The following is a 19,833-nucleotide window of genomic DNA, read 5'->3' as shown; positions in this document are numbered from 1 at the left end:
CCGAGGCTCCCTTGGCAGGCTGCGGGCAACTGCTCCCTCTCCTGGGTGATGTAAGTCACTCCCTGGGGTGGGGGCCACTGGGCTATTTCTGGAAGTTGGGATGAGGCATGTCTCCTGGCAACATAGATGCAACGGAGTTGGTGGTTGGTGGTGTGATGGAGAAAGGGGGATGTTATCACTGGGGGGAGGAGGGAGGACCCAGACTAGGAGTCTCAGCCCGATTCCAGTGCCTTCAGAGCACCTCTAACCAGGTCTAATGCGGATTAAAAAGTGCTCAGCTCCAGAACTGCTCTCCAGGTCAGACCACAGCCCAGCCAGACTTGTTGCCCCCAATTTTGACCCAGTGGGATGTCACAGGTGGCATCTCCCCCGTCTTGAAAACTCCAGCGGCTCCTCTAATCTTTAATGACTCACCTAAGCCTATTCAGTTTCTGCAAGACCACACCCTTGCTCCCTTCTACATCCCAGGATCTCGGATTCCAAACAGAAAGCCCTTTATAGAGTTCACAACGCTTCACCAATTAATTCATCCTTTCAGAGACTCTCTTCATGCCTATAACCCCCAGCACTCCCCTCCCCCAGCCCCCCCAGGCCTCCGAAGCTCCTCCCTGATGCTTCTTAAACATCGCTCACCCCTTCGGGTCCCTCAGAGATCCCCTCAATCAGCAGTAGTTTCTTGGTATCCCACAGACCTTTTAAAAACGCTCCAAATCCCCAGTCACTTCTCCACTGGACCCCAGTAAGACCCCTTACCTCTCCACGGACTCCCCTGAGCACCTCCAGACACCCACAGGCCCCTCATAGACACTTACTATCTGCCCTAGCACCCCTCAACAAACGTTCTCGCCCCTGCAAACATCCTGGTAAGATTCCCTCAGATGGTCGCCCTCAGACTCCCACGGACCCCAGTCCCCTCTTGGCGGTTGCCCACGAGCCGTCCACTGCGCGTGTGCCATGAGTTCTGTCCGTTAAGTAACCGCCCCCATCCCGCCCCCGCTCCGCTGCTCTTTTGGGCCTTGTTGGTCCAGTGTAGGATTTCCCAGCTTTGGGGATTGACTCAGATCTTTGCTTTTCATCCCTGAGCTGCCGTCAGAGGGCAGTAACCACCATTTGGCTGAAAAACTACAGCTCCCAGAAACACCCGCTCTGGACTGTTCACAACGCAGCAGCATTCATTGAAAAGGGAGCGGAAGTATGTCCGCGCTTTGCCTTTTGGTTACTGTAGTCCGAGAAGGCTTCAGCGAGACTGTCCGGCCCCAGGGGTCTGTGGGTCCGTTGGGAATTGCAGTCAGACCGAGTGGACGAGACTTTCTTGAGGCTTCGGAAAGGGCAGGACAGTTAGTATGAACATAGACTCAGATTAAGGGAAAGTCTAGAGACTCCATTTCCCATTATTCTACGAGGTAGGAGGGGCTGAGGATGATTTCAATCTAGTTCCAAGTATTTCCGGGACACACACACTCGCACACGCGCGCGCGCGCACACACACACACACACACACACACACACACGCTCGCTCCCACGAACTCCGTTTCCCAGCGTCCTTTGAGGATAGTGTCTTTCCGGGTATTAATCGATAAATAGGGCGACCTAGTCCATGCACAAAACCCGAGGCTACTCCTTACAGCCGGCTTCCTCGTTTGGGGCCCTCCTGGATCCTGTAAACTTAGGAAGCGGGAGGACGCAAAAAGCTGAAACGGGATTCAAAACAGAAATTGTTTTCACCTGTTTTAATGCTCGTCTCAGCCTCTTGGTGCAACCCACGTCGGTAGAAAAAGCTAAAATGTATTTGAGGACTATCGTTCTGAGAGACCACCGGTAACTTTGTTCCCCAAATTGTTTGAGGGGGATTTTTCCTTCCTGATTTGTGGAAACTTGGAACTTGGAATGTCTGAACTCCCATTTTCCTGCAGCCCCTGATCAACTTCAGCTCTTTCTTGGGGCCTGGGGAGGGGAAGGAGGCGTTGAACACTCCGCAGTCTACCCCAAGGGAGTGATGTCTTTCTCACCTTTGGCTCTCGCTTTCCCAAAAGTACCGATTGGACTTCACTTCCCAGCAAGCCTCTGCAGCCTCGTCTCATAAAGGGTCAGGATCCGGTCTGGACTATTACCCAGCATGCTCCGGGCTCCCGGTAGATCCCTCCCCCTCAAACGGAGAGCCTGCCTTGGACTCCATTTCCCAGAAGATACAAAGGCTCTCTGTAGCAACTACTCTGAAGCCTTGGTGTTGACTACATTTCCCGGCAGGGACTGCGGCCTAGCACAGGAGGACAGAAGAACGCCGTACCTACCTATTCTATTTTCTAGCCTATCTCCGTAATTGCAGTGTCTACTTGGGGCTGGGGGAGCACATGGGACTCCATTTCCCGGCGTGCTTTGGAAGTCGCGTTACACCTGCAATGCGGTGAGGGCGTGGCGACGACTCCATTTCCCGGCTTGCCTCACGGCCGTATATCTGCGAATACACCGGCGCCGACTCAATTTCCCACAGTGCACCTGGCGCCGATCGACATAAATAGCCAATAGACTAAATGAGCGTCTGGACTCTGTTTCCCGGCGTGCATCAGGCCTACAAAGCTCACCGAAAGAGTGGCTGCAACTACATTTCTGAAACACATCTAGGGCTTGCAGTTGCTGCAGTGGAGTGAGTGTGTGACTCTGACTCCACTTTCCAAAGTGCTTCAGAGTCCGCCGTCGACACATTCCCCTGATTTATTTCCTGACGTGCAGCGCGACCCGTCCTTCCCCGTGGTCGGCTCTGAGGCCTTTGCAGACTCCATTTCCCGGCGTGCCACGCGGTTCTCTGTGCGGAGCGAGGGCGGCGACGGCGGGGCGTAGGGCAGGCGGACTACATCTCCCGGCGTGCCCCGCGGCGGGCGCTGGGCCGGAGCCGGAGCCCGAGCGGCGCGGCCTGGAAGAGGCCAGAGCCAGGGGGAGGCGGCGGCAGCGGCGGCGGCGGGGGCAGCCCGGGCACCCCGAGCCCCGCGGCCTGGGCCTGCGCTCGGCGCCATGAGCGGCGGCGCGCCTTCAGGGGGCGGCCCTGGGGGCTCGGGCCGGGCGCGGACCAGCTCGTTCGCGGAGCCAGGCGGCGGCGGAGGCGGTGGCGGCGGCGGCCCCGGGGGCTCGGCCTCCGGCCCCGGCGGCAGCGGCGGTGGGAAGGCGTCGGTCGGAGCCATGGGTGGGGGCGTGGGGGCCTCGAGTTCCGGGGGCGGCCCCAGCGGCAGCGGCGGAGGAGGCAGCGGCGGCCCCGGTGCGGGCACTAGCTTCCCGCCGCCGGGAGTGAAGCTGGGCCGTGAGTATTAGCGGCGTCCGTGGGGGCTGGAGATCGGGGTTCCTGAAGCCCTTCAGACGTCGATCTGGTTCTTCCATATGCCCAGATAGGAGCTCCAGCTCACTGTGCTTCCCAAACATGGGATCTGAGCTCTCCCCCTCCCAGAGAAAGGGATTGAGGGGTTACCATCAATTGGAGTTTAGGATTAGAATTAGTAATCCTCAAAAAACAGAGGTCACAGGTTCCTGTTCTTCCAGTACCGAGGTCTTGGGTCCTTGAGCCTCCAAAACAGGAATCTGACGTTGCCATCCATTAGACAACAGGATCAGGAGTCATCGTCGCTTGCAAATGGGGCTAGAGAATTATTGTTCCCAAAAAGAATAAGATCACCATCTCCCCAAAAGGAGAGGGATCTAAATTTGCTTCCCTTTAGAGGATGGGGATTTGGAATGAATATCACATAGAAACGGATTTGGGCTTACTCTGTCCCTAAAAGATAGGGTCACGGCTTCCCAAACCTGGTATCCAGGCAACCTGTGATTTTTAAAACGCAAGATCTGTTACCATCACCCATCTATAACAGAACTGTATCCCCAGTGGTAGGAATTAATGGTTGCTGCTTCTTAGAAATAAGGACAAGCTGGGAATCAGTGCATCCTGCAGATTAAGTCCATAGTCACTTTTCTTTGGCTTGGGGCACCTGGCTGGTTCAGTCGGTAGAGTATGCAACTCTTGATCTTGGGGTCATGAGTTCGAGACCCACGTTTGGGGTAGAATTTATTAAAAAACAAACAAAGAAAAAAACTTGTCATGGTGGGTCTTTTTCCACAAAAATGGAACAGAATCAGGAAGGGTTACAGTTCCCCATAGAATATGGATCTGAGGTTAAATTCCCTTCGTTATCCAGAGATATGGTGTCACTGGCTCTGGAAGAATAGCTATGGAGGATAGTCTCTTTCCAAAAGAAGGTGATAGTGATCCCCTCAAAGCAGATTTGATTTATCAGTGACCCCTTTTCTTTGGGGAACTGATGAAAGGTTCCCCAAAGAAAAGGGATCACTCCTCCCCAAGAATGCCATAAAGGTTTGCTGCTGTCTAGAGAACGGAACTGGGAATTACAACTTTCCTTCAAATGCCTGAGGCCTGGATAGCCCCTTGTTAACGGAGGTCAGGTTCACCATTCCCACCACTTAGTACTTGTCCACTGGGGGCTACCCAAATACATGAAGGGGTCTGGGGCTCTGGACCACACCGATGAGGTCAGGTCAGCACCTTTTCTAACCCTGAAGTATTTGGGGGAGGGGCTAACTGTCCCCCAGAGGTGAGAGCCATGGCCCTGGGCACTCACACCTGGAGGAGTCCTTTCTGCCACCAAAACCCAGTGGCGGTTACCAGCTCTACCAAGTAGGACTTAGAGGTCACTCTCCCCCAAGTTGTCAGAAGGGTTAGTGCTTTCCTAAAGCAAAAGTATCTCAGGGTTACTGCTCCGGTAAGTGGAAGAGACTGGGTCAGGCTTTCCCCAGTCAGGAGGGGGCCCCAGCAGCCAATAAGCTCAAGAGTGGATGGAGTGTGAGGATGTCCTCAAACCAAGAGGGACCAGTGATTTACTGCTTACTAGAGATAGAAATTACGGCTTATCAACACTTGAGCAGCAAGAGGTTTACTTGTCATTGTCCTCCCACATGAGAAGAGGCAGGATTTAGGGTTCCCTGAAGGGAAGAGGAGAAAGGGCGCCTGGAGGCATCCAACACCCACCTTTGCTCAAAGACAAGGAAGGGACAAGGAGGCCCCCAGTGAGCATCCTGTAGTGATTTCCCTCCCTCCCACAGCCCTGTGATCGGGTGGTGGCAAGAAGGGGAAGGTCAGTGGATCGTGTGTCCCCTTTGTTCCCCAGGTGACAGCGGGAAGGTGACCACAGTGGTAGCCACTCTAGGCCAAGGCCCGGAACGCTCCCAGGAGGTGGCTTACACAGACATCAAAGTGATTGGCAATGGCTCCTTTGGGGTCGTGTACCAGGCACGGCTGGCTGAGACCAGGGAACTGGTGGCCATCAAGAAGGTTCTCCAGGACAAGAGGTTCAAGGTAGCTTGGGGGCGAATGGGGACAAGGAAGTGTGACCAGGCATGATGGGCGAGAGGGCCCTAGTGAGAGTGCTGGACTTGGGTTTCCACAGGGCTCTGAACATAGGCCAGAGAATGGAAGGAGAAGGGAGTGAATTGTGTGGAAGATGGGGGTACGGGTTCCAAGAGAGCCCAGAGCTGATGTTTATTGGGCTTTGGGTTGGTGTGAAGTGCTTTGTAGGCAAGTTCATGTTTAATTCACGTGAAGGTTTTTTGAGGGCAGGTATTGGTGTATTGCTAAGACTGAGATTCGGATTAGAGAATTAACTTGAGGGCAAGACTAGACTCTGGCTTGTCTGATCCTGAAGCCTCCCACCTTACCCACTAAGTTACCCTTCTGCACAGAGAGGGAAGGATGCTGGTAGAGGTAATGAGTGTGTTTGTGAAGGTCATGCTCTGACCCAGGTGCTTGGCAAGTGCAGGGTGAAATCCAGCCCGCCCTATGCTCACCAAACCATTGTGCCTTGGTGTGGGGCTGTGTCTCCCTGAGGAAGGGGCGCTCTTTCCTCCTTTATACAGCTGTGCCCTGTAACCTAGCGGAAGCCCAGGGAGCAAGGAGGAGACGGAAAAGGTGGAGGTTGAGGGCTACTTGGCGTTGCAAGGACTGGCGTTTTGGAGCGTAGGCTAGTCTGGATATAAAGGACCCAAGCCTAAGCTGGGAGGGAACCAGGTCAGGGCCTGGGCCTTGGCAGTGAGAACCCTCGGGCAGGAGGAGCTCCAGAGTGTGGGTCAGAATTTGATTAGTGTTGAGTCCCAGAAGTGAGAGGGATCTGAGGGCAGGAGTTCCCAAGGCCAGAACTCAGGGGAACAGAGAATAGGGAGGAGACCAGGACCGTGTCTCGGAGAAGAGGCTGAGGCCGGACCCCCTATGGGAAGATGGAAGTCTGGAGCCTGGGACTCAGAATCAAGTCAGGGTTCAAGGGCCCGGATGCCTCTAGGGGAAGCAATAGAGAGGAGTGGGGACCAGGGTGAATTGGGTGGCCAGTACTTGTCTTTTGTCACTCAGGCCTTGTGTGGCCATGTCATCTGATTATTCAAGACAAGCTGGAAAACTGAATTTATATATGAAGACATTTGATTTTCAAAGGTCAGCAATAAATTGGACACTTTTGAATGGTGGGCTGAAAAAAAAAAACCCATCTGTAGGTTGGGTTTAGCCCATAGGCCTCCAGCGTGTGTGTGAGGGGAATGGGTTGGGGTGAGGAATTCGGGGCTGCCCCAGAGGGGCTCTGGAGCTGGGATGCAAGGAGTCAGTGCCTGGCTCTGTTGGCAGGAGTGGAGGAGCAGGGCTGTGGCAAGGGGCGGCAGGGAGAGTCAGCTGTTGTCTGAGGCACTTTCCCTTTGCTCCCAAGAACCGAGAGCTTCAGATTATGCGTAAGCTGGACCACTGCAATATCGTGAGGCTGAGATACTTCTTCTACTCCAGTGGGGAGAAGGTGAGACCTTGGGTGTGCGGGGGAGTCCTCCACCCATGTTCCTGCCTGCCTTTTCCCTGTGACTGCTAGTCCTTCCCCCATTACCCCCACAAGCCTTCCCTCCCCTTCCCCGCCCCGTTCCTCACAGTGCCTCACACCTCTCCTTTGCACTCTGCAGAAAGACGAGCTTTATCTAAATCTGGTGCTGGAATACGTGCCCGAGACAGTGTACCGGGTGGCCCGCCATTTCACCAAGGCCAAGTTGACCATCCCTATCATCTATGTCAAGGTGGGCAGGCAGGCAGGCTGTTGGGACCCAGGCCTACAAAACCAGGGACCCTGGATCCTCCTGTCTTTTGTGGGTTCCCTCATTCTCCAGATTTATGTTGCCGTCTACAGGCTTTCTGTTGCCTGTCCTTGTCTCCGTAACTGCCCTAGATGGAGCTTGCCCAGTGCTGGGCAGGCCACCCTGAGGCCCGACTGAATCAGGGAGGCAGGCTGACCGGGGTCTGGGGAGACTGCAAGGGACCTGCTCGGGTCCATGCTGGGAGCCCGGGGGCACCACTGGTGTTGGTGGAGTTAGCGCGGAATTGGGCTGGGGCCTGAGAATGCCAAGGGAGAGACACTGAGGTCCGAGTCCTGGCCTTCGGAGCCTTGGCAGAAGGGGGTGGGGAGGAGGCAGGGCTGGAGGAAAGCATGCCTCTCCATCATCTGTGCAGGCTCATTCCGCAGGGCCTGGTGCTGTGGCCCCGGTGTTACTATCCTAGCCGGTGTTTGAATGAATGGGTGAATGGATCAGTGAGCCAAGGGCTGATGTGGAGCGTAGAGGCTGCAGCTACCTTCAGCATCGGGAGGAGGTGGGTGGGTTCAGGTTTGATGAAGGTCGTTCCTCCTGCCGGCCTTAAGAACCCTGGGCCCAGGTGGGCCACAGAGCTCTACCGGTGGTTGGTGTTGGGGGACCCTGCTTCCCGGGAGGGGAGTCCTCTGGTTTGGTGAATCCCTACCATGGCTGCCTGTGTGCTGAACCCAGCACCGAGCGATTCCAGAAGCCCAGATGACTGAGACCCAGACTTTGTGCCGGGAGAGCTCTGTTTAGCCAAGCGGACAGCTGTTGTCACAAAGAACTATAAAACGACTAGCAACTGCCATATTAGAAGGAGCACAGGGAATTCTGGAAACAGGCCCCCAGGCCTGCCTGCTTTGGGGGATAAGAAGGATCAAGGAAGGCTTCCCGGAGCTCATCAGGTGCAGGGTGAGGAAGCGGCATCTCTAGCCAAGGGCAGCAGAAACAGAGGAGGAGGGGGGCCCGGGAAGCTGGCCTGAGCAGTTACTACGTGCTGGGCACTGGTCTAGGCCCTGGGGGACGCGGCGGCGGAGATGAACACACCAAGATCCCTGCTCTCTTGGCACTTATGTTGTAATCAGTGGGAGGGAGAGTGGCAGGAAAATCCAGCCGGAGAGAGGCTAGTCCGTGGGTGGTTTTGACTGGCAGATGAAGGAGGCTGAGCCCTTCCTATAGCCGGTGGTTTTGGAGCTGAGTGACTGGCTCCCACAAGGCCTTCCTGACGTCAGGCTTCTGCTGAGGTGTGTGGCCGAGGTAGCATTCTCGAAGTGGGGAGTGGCAGCGGCCCGGATGTTGCAGATGCCCCATCCTGAACTTACGGGAGGGGGAAACTCTGGGAGGGGGACCCAGGGGTCCCTGTTTTAACAAGCTCTTGCAGTGATTCTGGCACATACTAAAGCTTGAGGGCCCAGGGGCAGCAGGAGAGGTTTTGAGCCAGGGAGAGGAGTGCGGGAGGGCCCTGGAGGCCAGGCGGGCGGAGCCGGGCTGCATCTGTGCCGTCCGCTGCCCCTCCCAGGTGTACATGTACCAGCTCTTCCGGAGCTTGGCCTACATCCACTCCCAGGGTGTGTGTCACCGCGACATCAAGCCCCAGAACCTGCTGGTGGACCCCGACACTGCTGTCCTCAAGCTCTGCGATTTTGGCAGGTGGGCCTGACCTGGAGTGCGCTGGTTGGCCGAAGGGGCGGCTGGGGCGGGGGGGACCCCAACCCTTGCCTTCTGTTTACTCCTGCCCCTCTCTTCCCACAGTGCAAAGCAGTTGGTCCGCGGGGAGCCCAACGTCTCGTACATCTGTTCTCGCTACTACCGGGCCCCGGAGCTGATCTTTGGAGCCACTGATTACACCTCATCCATTGGTCAGACTTACAGGAGGGCGGGGGTGGGGAGCGGCCGGCGCGGCAGCTTTTGCGTTTTCTGTGGGCTGTGGGCCGCGCTCGGTGATACAAGCTTAACCTGTGTTCTTTTACCCAGTCCTCCCAAACTTTGGAGGGCGATGCTGGCGTCTGCTCGCTTCACAGACGAGCAGGCTGAGGCGGAGAGCGGTTGAGGCCGCCTGCCTGCATTCGCACCGCTGGGGCTGGGCAGGGCTGGGCTTTGAAAGCTGACCTGACTCCAGAGTCCACTTGGGCTCTGGAACCTCCCAGTCTGCCCTCTCCTCTCGGCCTGGGGGGATGGGCTGAGCCCCGGCGGGGAGGGGCTGCCGGTGACCTTGGAGCCGAGGCTTGCCAGCCTGAAGGTGTGACATGCTCGGGCCTTCTGGGGGGCGGGGGGCGTTCCGTGTTGGTGGGGATGACGGTGCTACCTTCCAGGCTTGAGGAGAGGGCGTGAAGGGGTTGGGAGAGAACACTCATCGGCAGTGTGAACTGTGTGGTCCTTAGGGGTGAACTTGTGCCTCGGGGGGTCGAGGTACAAGCCAGGGTCGGGGTGAGAGTACCAGCCTGTAGCCCTTCCCGTGGGCAGGATAGAGCCTGGGCCCAGGACTTCAGGCTGGAACTTCTCGAGGCCCAGAGAACACAGAGGCCTGTGCTAGGTACGTTGGGCTGTCTGGAGCCTAGAGGTAGAGCGGGGGCCTCCTGGGGTCGCTGAGGGGAGAGAGGCAACGAAGGTGGCGAACACTTGGATTGCAGAGTGCGGCGCTGTCAGGCACACCTGGAGGTTCAGCAGCGGGCTCCCGTGTCCCTAAACCCTGCAGGACCTTGAGCAGGGTGCTGCTTCTTGGGGCCGAGTGAAAACGGGGCTCCCTCCGGGCACCCTCAGGATGACTGCGGGGGTAGGGAAGCGTTTGTGAGGGGATGGGTGGGGCAGCCCTGACCCTCCCCGCATTCCCCTTCAGATGTGTGGTCAGCTGGCTGCGTACTGGCCGAGCTTCTCCTGGGCCAGCCCATCTTCCCCGGGGACAGTGGGGTAGACCAGCTGGTGGAGATCATCAAGGTGAGGGCACGGCGGGGTGGGCAGGGCTGGGGCCGAGGGATAGGGGCTTTGGCTCAGACCTGTCCCTTCTCCAGGTGCTGGGAACACCAACCCGGGAACAGATCCGAGAGATGAACCCCAACTACACGGAGTTCAAGTTTCCCCAGATTAAAGCTCACCCCTGGACAAAGGTGGGACAGGGCTAGGGGCTCAGGCAGCATGGCCGAGGTCCCCTTTGGAGGCCAGCTGGTCTGGGGACCTGGCTATAGAGTCAGGGCTTGGGAATGGGGCCGTAACTCATCAGATTTCAAAGTTTATGGCATCTCCCATCCTCTGGAAGTTGAGGGTCCACGGTAAGTCTGAGTGCCATTTCTCTGCTGGGGAAACAGGCTCCCTGCAGGGCCTGTACCACGATGGGACCCGCGCGAGCTGCTCACCCCAAAGAACGTGGTTTCCCCTCAGTGGTTGTGCCTCGTATGGGAAGTGGGGGTGCGGGAGTCCATAGTACCTGGGCGGCTCACCCTCCTGACCACCCCCTAAGGTGTTCAAATCTCGAACGCCGCCGGAGGCCATCGCGCTCTGCTCGAGCCTGCTGGAGTACACACCGTCCTCAAGGCTCTCCCCTCTGGAAGCCTGCGCCCACAGCTTCTTTGATGAACTGCGATGTCACGGAACCCAGCTCCCCAACAACCGCCCGCTTCCCCCGCTCTTCAATTTCAGTCCTGGAGGTGAGGGCACAGCTTGGGAGGCAGGGAGCCGGAAGGGCAGGCAAAGATTGTGGAGGAGGGCTTGGTGTTAGAGATAGGAGCGGGATGCTGAGGGAGGGGCGCTCGGGAGATGCCCCCAGTACAGGAGCCCCGAAGCTGCTTCACCTGTGCTCTGCGGTCACCTGTGCTGGGCCCCTTCTGGTTTGTCATTTAAAGCATTCAGGAGCTACACGTGTCAGCCGGCCTTGCCAAGAGCTGGGTCGCTACCTGGTGCCCCTTTCTAACCCCAACCCCGTCTCCCAACACCCCGCCTGCTGACCGGGCATGTCCAATCCTGTCTCTAGAACTCTCCATCCAACCATCTCTCAACGCCATTCTCATCCCTCCTCACTTGAGGTCCCCAGCGGGCACTGCCTCCCTCACGCCATCCTCACAAGGTAAGTTGAGGGCCCTCTGCTTCTCAGCCTGGGAGGCCAGCCTGTGCCTACAGCCCCCGAGTTCCCCGCACGGGTGTGGAAGTTGTTGACATCTGATAGCGTACGTGTGAACAGCCACCTTTATCGGGCCTGACTGTCTATATTTGTGTTTAAGTGCCAACTGGAAAACCAAAGACCTATGTTTGGCATGCACAAACAAACAAAACGTTAAATTTGTTGCCCGTATTTAAAAATTGAGGCCATTGCGTGTTACAAATCCAGATTTCCTATGTCTCTTGGGGAAGAAAATCTGACTGGGCAGCATTGGGCCTGCCTTTCCTCAGGGCAGTGCTGTGAGTTGGGGCCAAGTTCCAGCCGCCCTCTTTTCGGTGGGGCCCGGCTGTCGGGTGAGTCACTCAGCGACCAGCCTGCCCCTTTGGTGTTCGAGTACGCAGCGCTGGACCTAGAGTGGCGGCTGTCCGTTTCTGATGTGGCATCCCCCACCGGGTTCCTGCTCTTGGGGGAGGTCTGAGAGGCAAAGGGTAACTGTCTGCTTTTTCCTCCCCCTCAGCTTTAAGTGAGGCTCAGACCGGCTCGGACTGGCAGTCACCCGACGCCACAGCTCCCCTCACTAACTCTTCCTGAGGGCTCCACCAACTACTCTTCCATCTGGGAGCCCCCAGTGGGGCTGGGAAGGGGGACCATAGCCCATCAAGCTCCTGACCTGGCTGGGCCCCTAGACTAGAGGGCAGAGGTAAATGAGTCCCTGTCCCTACCTCCAGTCCCTCCCTCACCAGCCTCACCCTGTGGTGGGCTTTTTAAGAGGATTTTAACTGGTTGTGGGGAGGGAAGAGAAGGAAGGACAGGGGGTTGGAGGCATGAGGACCTCCTACCCCCTCGGCCCCCTCCCCTCCTCCCGGGCCTACACTCCTCCAACCCCTCTCCCTTCCTGTGTCCCTTGTAAATAGAACCAGACCAGCCCGTCTACTCTTCCCTTCCCTGCCCGCCCCCCCGGGTGTAAATAGATTGTTATAATTTTTTTCTTAAAGAAAACGTCGATTCACACCGTCCAACCTGGCCCGTCCCCCTTCTACAACTGTGTCCCCCCTCCTGTCCTCTGCCCCTAAGGTCTCCTCCCTCCTCTCCCCACCCTGGAGGGCTGAGGGGGTGGGGGTGGGGGAGCTCCCGATGTCTTAGTTTCCACAGTAAGGTTTGCCTGTGTACAGACCTCCGTTCAATAAATTATTGGCATGAAAACCTGCTTCCTGTTTGGCTGCCTTGTTTCAGTGGAGGTGAGGGAGGTTGCCCTGAGGGGCTGTGCTGGGACAGGACCTCTCAGGCAGGGGCACCGCTGAGAGTGAAGCCGGGCTGGGCTGCCAGAGGCCTGGGTCCTGGCCCTGGCTCACGTGCCCAGCCCCCCCGGGCCTCCGCTCTCCTTCACACATGTGATGAACAGAGTCTGGCTTCTCCGCTGCAGAGGCCTCAGGGGAGCCGGCCTCATGGACCCCGCCATTGTCCTCTTCTGCCTCAGGAGGCAGGCAGGCACTGTCCTCCCCAGGTGACAGTTGAGAACCGGGGATCAGGGATCAAGGCCACAGACAGAAAGTGGCAGAGTCAAGACCTGAACAGAGGGCTCTGTGTGTCCCACAGCCCGAGCTACCTGCTGCTTCACGGGACACCGGATGACACGTAGTCACTCAGGCCAAAACAGCCTGGATGTAGACTCTTAGTGGGCACGGACGTGGGCAGCGAAGCGGTCCCTAAACCCTAACAGATGTCCAAGCTTTCATTTCTGTTTCAAACAGGGCACGTACCTGGCCCCTATCTAGGGATGCTGAGAAGTGACAAGCCTGGGAAGGTTGGTGCAGAGAACTTGGCTTCTTCCCTTGCTTCAAAAACATGCTGGGGCCAGATGGTGGGGCCACGGGCAGAGGGAAATGGCATCTCCTACATGTGGTGCCAATGGTATGTGAGGGCAGGAGGCCCCAGAAGTGGAAGGAGGCCTGGGGAGGAGCAAATGATATGTCCTCCATTGGACTTCAATTGTGAAGAAAAAGGGAATGAGTTTGTTGTTTCAAGTAAGCTCTACGTCCATTGCGGGGGGGGGGGGGGGGGGGGGGGGGGGGGCGGGCCGGGGAGGGCGGCGCACTTGGCTTGAACTCACGACCCCCGAGATCAAGAGTTCCATGCTCTACTGACCGAGCCAGCCAGGGGCCCCAAAAGGGGGAATTCTGAACATGTCCCAAGAGTTCAGGGCCTGTTCCTGTGGCATCTGGACTCTCCAGTCTGCTTAGGCCAGCCCCAGGGGTATCTGTATACTGCCCAGAACAATCCCTCGCCTTCCCTGCTTAATACCCTCTGGATGCCACCTTGTAAGATGAATACGTAGAGCAAGGAGACCAGAGACGGGAGCAGGGTTGGTCCCCCTGCCTCCCTTGCTGCTCACAACTGTTCAGCCACGAGGTCGCTGAGGTGGTCGCTCACCCTCCCTCCCACTCCTGTGGCTTCTGCCCTAGTCTGGTCCCATCCTTCCCCTCCTAGACCATCTCCGGCCTCCCCCTGGCCCCACCTTCATGCCAGGAAGCCCTAAGCCCCACTTTCGACCCTCTCTTCCCCCTATCCCCCGCTGCCCCAACCTCTGGGGCAGGCTCTCCCTGCCTTCCCACGTCTGGGCCTGCCTCCCTCCCAGACAACTCTCAGCCATAGCCTCCCCTGCCTGAACACCTTGGTCTGTGGAGGCTTGGCGGGAGCTTGCCCCAGGGACCTGCCATAAATCATCTGCTTCTGTTTGGAGAAGGTAGGACTGCCACCTTAGGTAACCTTTGAAAAGGCTGGGGATCCCTTCCTGTTCCTAAGACCTTTGATCTTTCGAGGGCCCCAACAAACCCCAACTGCTCTGTGACACCAGCTCACTTTTCTTCCAGCCGTAGCAAATCCTCCTCTGGACGCTGCCCCCCTCCCCCCAGTCTCAGGTCACACTCGCTCAACAGTACTGCTTAGAGACATGGGCTCAACGGACCCCCTGGATTCAAATCTCCGTGACACCGCTGCCTAATGTGAGACCTTGGGTGAGTCTCTGTCCCTGGTTTCTCATCCGTACAACAGGGCTAACACTGAGATCGCTTCACAGGCCTGCTGGGTCACAATCCACGTACAGTGCTAACCGCGTGCCTGCCACGGCTAGGCAGCCGCGTTCGCGGTTACTGTAGCTGTGAATAACTGGACCGTCTCCAAGCCGACCAAGAACTCACCCTCCTCTGCGGTGCTGTCTCTGCCTATGTTCTCCTCCTCTGTCGCTAGCAGATTCCTAGTTTTTCCTCAAGGACTACCTCCTTTGGGGCGGGGGCAGGGGAGAGGAGGGGTTGTTCCCTGCTCTGGGATCCCACTGTCCCTGCACATCCCCATCACAGCCCTGAGGATCCCGGGGCTGAGATCTGCCTGCTGCCCAGGGGCAGGGCAGAGGCCTGACTCCTCTCCAGCCCCCAGCATCGCCCAGCATGTGTGAGGGAGGCCTGAGGACTCCCAGGCTGAATGAATCAACAAGACACACTCAAGAGAGCAAGGCCATCTGTACTTGGGTGTTCCTCCTACCCCACCGTGTGCCTCCTGGGGCAGCGCCTGGCTCTGAGTCATTCCTGGGGCTCTGGCATCACTCAGCGCGCAGCGGAGTACCTGGGTACCTATAGAGTTCCTTCGACGTTGTCAGAAGGGAGCTTAAGGAAGCCCAGAGAACTCAAGTACCTTTCTCTACCAGGCAGAGCCAAGTCCCGGGTGCCCCGGGGTCCAGGGGAGGGGAGGGCTTGGGGACGAGCAAGAGCCTGAAGAGGTATACGACAGTGCCCAGCACCGATCTGGCACGTGGTCGGGGTTGCTGGGCACCAGGGTGATGGATGCAGAGCCAAGAGTCTTGGCAAGCCCTGTTCTGCAACGCAGTGGGGTGACCTGGGACGGATCACATCAGGCCTCAGAGCTTCAGTTTCCCCATAGGCAGAGAAAAGTGGCAAGAGACACCTGGACAGGGCTCTTGTGAGGAGTCCGCGGGTAAGAGGCCAGGGTGGATCCTGGCACCCGGTGGGTGCCAGAGCGGCTTGCGGGGGTGGGGGTGGGACTCCCCTTGCTCCCCAGAGGGGCCCACAACGGCTGTCGCAACCCAACTCCTTTACTGCCGCTCCTCAGCTGTGTCACACGAAGGCCGTGTCCAACTGCAGGAGCCCGCCTGCCTCACTGGCCCCCAGTGCCGCCTGGCACAGCTGCAGCGTGTCCTCAAGTGCCAGCGGCTGGGACGTCTCGATGATGGCGATTGTTTCCCCGAGCTCGGTGCACATGATAGTCTGCTGAGGCTCGGGGGGCGGCGGCAGCGGCGGGGCAGGGGGTGGGGATCGTGGTGGCGGTGGCGGTGGCGGTGGCGGGGGCCCGGGGCGGGCGCGGGCGTGGACGCGCTGGTGCAGCCGCAGGCCGGCCAGGGCGTGGAACCAGCGGCCGCAGGTCCCGCAGTAGTAGGGGCTCTTGTTGTACAGGCCGGTGATGGGCAGGCGGGGCGCGCGGGCGAAGGCCACAGGCCGCAGGTGCAGCCTCCGGTGCTGCTGCAGGTTGGAGCTCTGCGTGAAGCGCTTGCCACAGTCCAGGCACTGGTAGGGCCGCACGCCCGTGTGGGTCAGCTGGTGGCGGCTGAGGTTGGCCAGGGAAGCGAAGGTCTTGCCACACGAGTGGCACTGGAAGGGCCTCTCGCCCGTGTGCGTCCTCAGGTGGTTGCGCACGTGGACCAGCTTCTTGAAGCCCTTGCCGCAGACGCCGCAGCGGTGCCGCCGCTCGGGGGGCCCGTGGACGGCGCGCCGGTGCCGCGAGAGCCGGGAGGCCGAGGCGAAGGACTTGGAGCACTGTGGGCAGGGCAGCTGGGCGGGCGGGGCGGGCGGCGGCGGCGGCGGCGGGGGCGCGGGCTCGGCAGGCACCGGGGAGGCCGCCGCCGAGGGGGGCGCCCCGCTCTTGCCGGCGTGTGTGCGCCGGTGGTAGAGAAACTTGGTCATGTTGCTGAATGTCTTGCCGCAGCGGCAGCGATGCAGCGGGTTGGCGGTGTGAGCCCGCCGGTGGGCCACCAACGTGAGCTCCGTGCCGAAGCCGCGGCCGCAGTCCACGCAGAGGTAGCGCGCCTCGCCGCGGTGCAGCCGCAGGTGCTGCTCCAGGGAAGCGGCTTTCTTGAAGACCTTGGAGCAGGTGGTACACTCGTGCGTACCCCCGACGTGGGCCCGCCCGTGCGCCAGCAGCCGGTTGGCTGAGCTGAAGCTGCGCTGGCACTGGCTGCAGTGGAAGGGGTGGGCTGCCGATGCCGGGCCGCGGGAGGCCCGCCGGTGTCGCCGGCGCGCCTCCGCGGCCGTCCAGGGTTGGGGACAATCCGCACAGCCTTGGGCCCGGGCGGCTGTGGACCTGTCGCCTCCCGCAGCATCCTCACCGACCTCTGCCGCCACCTCCTCTTCCTCCTCTGTGTCTTCCTCTGTGTCTTCCTCCTCCTCCTCTTCCTCCTCCTCCTCTAGCCCATTGCGCTCTTCTTTCTCCAGGGAGTCAAAGTGGGTGCCCTGATGCTCCAAGAACTCCTCGGGAGTGGCACAGAGGGTAGAGCACTCGGGACACTCGTAGGGCTCCATCTTAACTTCGGGTGGAGTGGGGGGTGGAGGGGGCGGCGCCGGCGGGGGCAGCGGGGGCGGCCCTGGCGGCTCGGTGGCTGCAGCAGAAAGGTGCCGGGCCTTGCGATGAGCCACCCACAGCTCAGGCGAGGGGAAGAGCTCCTGGCAGTCCCCGCACTGGTACTGGATCTGGCTTGCAGACTCCCGGAGGTGGGCGTCCTGGTGGGCCAGGAGCTCGCTGGGGGACAGGATGAGCTGGTTGCACTCCCCACACTGGAAAGGCCCTTCCTCAGGCCCTGCCATGAGCTCTGGCTCCAGGCCAGGATCCTGGGCGGCCAGTGCCTCATCCTCGGTGATAGTGGGCACATGCTGTTCCTGGTGCGAGAGGACTTCCTCCAGCGTGTTGTAGAGGCTGCCACACTCAGAGCACATGAACTGGTGATGCTGGAAGAAAAGGGATGAGGCCAGCGCCTCCCCAGGTGTCATCTCGGTCACCTCTGTTGACATCTCCCCGAACATCGGTGTTGACATCTCCACCGCCCCTGGCGACATCTGTGCGGGCAGCTCAGCCACCTCAGCCGCCACCTCTGCCATGGTGGGGGGGGGGCGGTGCCTGGAGAAAGAAGGGGGAGCTGGTGAGACATCAGGAACCCAGGGGCGCGGTGGCGGGGTGGGGGGCGGCTCAGGAGCTTCCCCGCTCGTCCCCTCACTCACCAGCCTCTATCAATCAGCAAGCCTGGATCAAGTGCTGGTGCCTCAGTTTTCAATGAACATGTGACTCCGAAGCGGATGCATGCCCCATGGTGCCAGACATCTGTAAGACAGCGACATCCCCCTTCCGTCTGGCCCCCGATGCTACCGTCCCTCCTTACCCAGAGGTCCACCCGCACCCTTTCTAAGAACACATGTCTCTTTACGCCTCTTGACCTTTGCCTGGATGGTTTCCTCACTGGGCACCACCTTTCCTCCTACTATACGGACACATACAGAGCAGCAAAGGGTTCAAGAGCACAGGCTTCTGGACCAGACTGCCCTTGGCTTGAATCTGAGCACCAGCACGTTATTAACTTCCTCTCTCTGACACTGTTTTGTCACCCGTGAAAGGGAGTAAAAGTAGTGCTGACCACGAAGGCCCCGGTGCCCGAGAAAGGTCAGACAGAACCATGACTTGTGGTTCTCCAGAAATGTTGTTCCCGAGCCCGAAGTCTTTCCTGTTGCTATTCCTTCTGCCGAGAAAGTTCTCTCCTTTTCTGGTCTAGCAAAACTGTACCCAGCATTTCCTTTGTGAAGCCTTTTCTGACAACATCTCTACATCCTCAGGGGGATGTCCACTCCTGCCTCCTTGGGGTTCCTATGGTAATCTGTGCCACCTCTGGCAAAGCCAATATCACGAGCCTGGGATGCAGTCTGTGCTCCTCTTCAGACTGAGCATGCAGGCATGGCAGGCCTGATTCACTGTAGGTGCTGATGTCACCAACAAAACCACGGACCTGGGACGGGGATCTTAAAATTTCTGTACTTCCCTCTACATGCCCCCATCTCCCTTTCTACATGTGTGGGCTCAACACAACCCAGGCCTCTGAGCCACTTGAGCAAATGACTGCACCCCTTACAGCCTAGTCTCTGAATCCAACTTCCACTGTCTCCATCTCTTCTTTAACTCATCTGTTAGTGCCAGAGGGCAGGTGGAGCTCAGCTTACATCCAGGCAGGCAAAGTTGCTCATATTAAGCTCCCAGAGAGCAGGGAAGTTAGTTTCTTCATCACTGATATATTTCTAGCACCAAGAACAATGATTAGCCCACAACAGGTACTCAGTAGATATGCTGTGAATGAAAAATGCTCCCTCCAGGAAGTGAGGCCATGAGAGTCTAACTCTCCCTGTGCCCATTCCATTTCTCCCACCAGACCAACTTTCCCCATGGACAGTGAACTCCCACAATAACACAGCCCAGCACATGACTCTGTTTTCATGATGCCGATACATGCTCCCTGAATAAATGATTTACTAAAAGCCCAGGACTTACCTTTTCCTAACTACCTATTCCTACTCCCTCACTAATATTTGAATTGCCATGGCCCTGCACACAACAGCCACCCAATAAAGGATCTTCCTGGAAGGAGTCAGCCCGGATCCCCAGAGTTTAGTTTTTCCTTGTTTACAGCCGCACTCCAAACAGAACTCCCATGGGGCGAGGCCCAAGGCCTGGTGTAAGGCTTACACACAAAGTAGGCACCCAGTATATGTCCCTCTGGAAGGTGACCCAGGCAATCTAAAATTTGGACTTTTTGTCTACATTCCTCCTTTCCCAATTGTGGGATTGTGTACCATTGGTGGGGAGGAGATAGGGGCTTTTTACACGGTAGACCAATAAATCCTTCCAGGAAAGAACCCACCAGGGGCCTGGAAGTTCAACTTTTCCGCTACACGTCCCTTTTCACCGACCAGACTTAGCAACTCCGCTGCATTAGAGCACCCTGCAAGGGGTGGGGGCGGCGGGCTCCAGGGTAGAGTCCTGCACGCCGCAGGAGTGCAATCAATGCTCTAGGGCACAGAGGAAGGAGCGCTGTCCTCCCACTCCACGCCGCTCCCGCCCTAGCGCAGGCCCCAGGGCTCTTCGTCCCCCGATGTCCCCTTCGTTCTCCCTCCGCCCTCTCCCTACGCCCAGCGCTCTCTTCCCCCGCCCGCCCCGCGGCGCCCTCACCCGTCTCTCTCGCCTCCTGCAGCCCCCGCCGCTCTTGACACAGACCCTCTCTGCTCCAGGCGTGCGGGACCCCTCACTATCCACGCCTCCCATTGGGCGTTGCCCTTACCCGTGGCAGCCAATCAGAGCCGTCAGCGAAGGGCACGCGCCCTTGCGCCTGCGTGTTGACGCTCAGGCGGGGCTCGGCGAGTTTCTCCACGCACACAACTGTTCCCTGTGGGCGGAGCTTGGGGGTGCGGCTCAGGCAAGCGCCTGCGCAGTTCTTCTGGGCTGCCCTGCCAAACATGAGTTAAGTGGTGAGAAGTGGGCATCGTTGGAAGGCGAGGAGT

At 58.5% G+C, this 19,833-nt stretch overlaps 2 protein-coding genes across 3 annotated transcripts; one reads left to right on the top strand and one right to left on the bottom strand.

Moving 5' to 3' along the window:
- Positions 1-2,897: 2,897 nt before the first annotated feature.
- Positions 2,898-12,443, top strand: GSK3A (glycogen synthase kinase 3 alpha). The gene is made up of 11 exons (XM_025849754.2): positions 2,898-3,292; positions 5,166-5,353; positions 6,744-6,827; positions 6,985-7,095; positions 8,666-8,796; positions 8,899-9,005; positions 9,983-10,080; positions 10,155-10,250; positions 10,601-10,787; positions 11,111-11,203; positions 11,754-12,443. The coding sequence occupies exons 1-11, from the start codon at positions 3,010-3,012 to the stop codon at positions 11,825-11,827; spliced, it is 1,452 nt and encodes a 483-aa protein (XP_025705539.1). The 5' UTR covers positions 2,898-3,009; the 3' UTR covers positions 11,828-12,443.
- A 2,291-nt stretch (positions 12,444-14,734) lies between these two features.
- On the bottom strand, positions 14,735-19,779 carry ZNF526 (zinc finger protein 526). 2 transcript variants are annotated; one of them, XM_073890246.1, is made up of 3 exons: positions 19,614-19,779; positions 17,515-17,614; positions 14,735-17,413 (listed from the first exon to the last, which is right to left on the bottom strand). In XM_073890246.1, the coding sequence occupies exon 3, from the start codon at positions 17,392-17,394 to the stop codon at positions 15,364-15,366; it is 2,031 nt and encodes a 676-aa protein (XP_073746347.1). In that variant the 5' UTR covers positions 17,395-17,413; positions 17,515-17,614; positions 19,614-19,779; the 3' UTR covers positions 14,735-15,363. The 2 variants fall into 2 exon arrangements, with proteins under 2 accessions (XP_073746347.1, XP_025705768.2); XM_025849983.2 differs by lacking the exon at positions 19,614-19,779 and adding an exon at positions 19,505-19,589.
- Between the last annotated feature and the right edge of the window lie 54 nt (positions 19,780-19,833).

Source organism: Callorhinus ursinus, unplaced genomic scaffold (assembly GCF_003265705.2).
Source record: "Callorhinus ursinus isolate GAN/ISIS: 27379988/994484 unplaced genomic scaffold, GSC_fseal_2.0 scaffold134, whole genome shotgun sequence".
NCBI lineage: Eukaryota > Metazoa > Chordata > Mammalia > Carnivora > Otariidae > Callorhinus > Callorhinus ursinus.
This window is presented reverse-complemented; position numbering and strand designations above follow the sequence as displayed.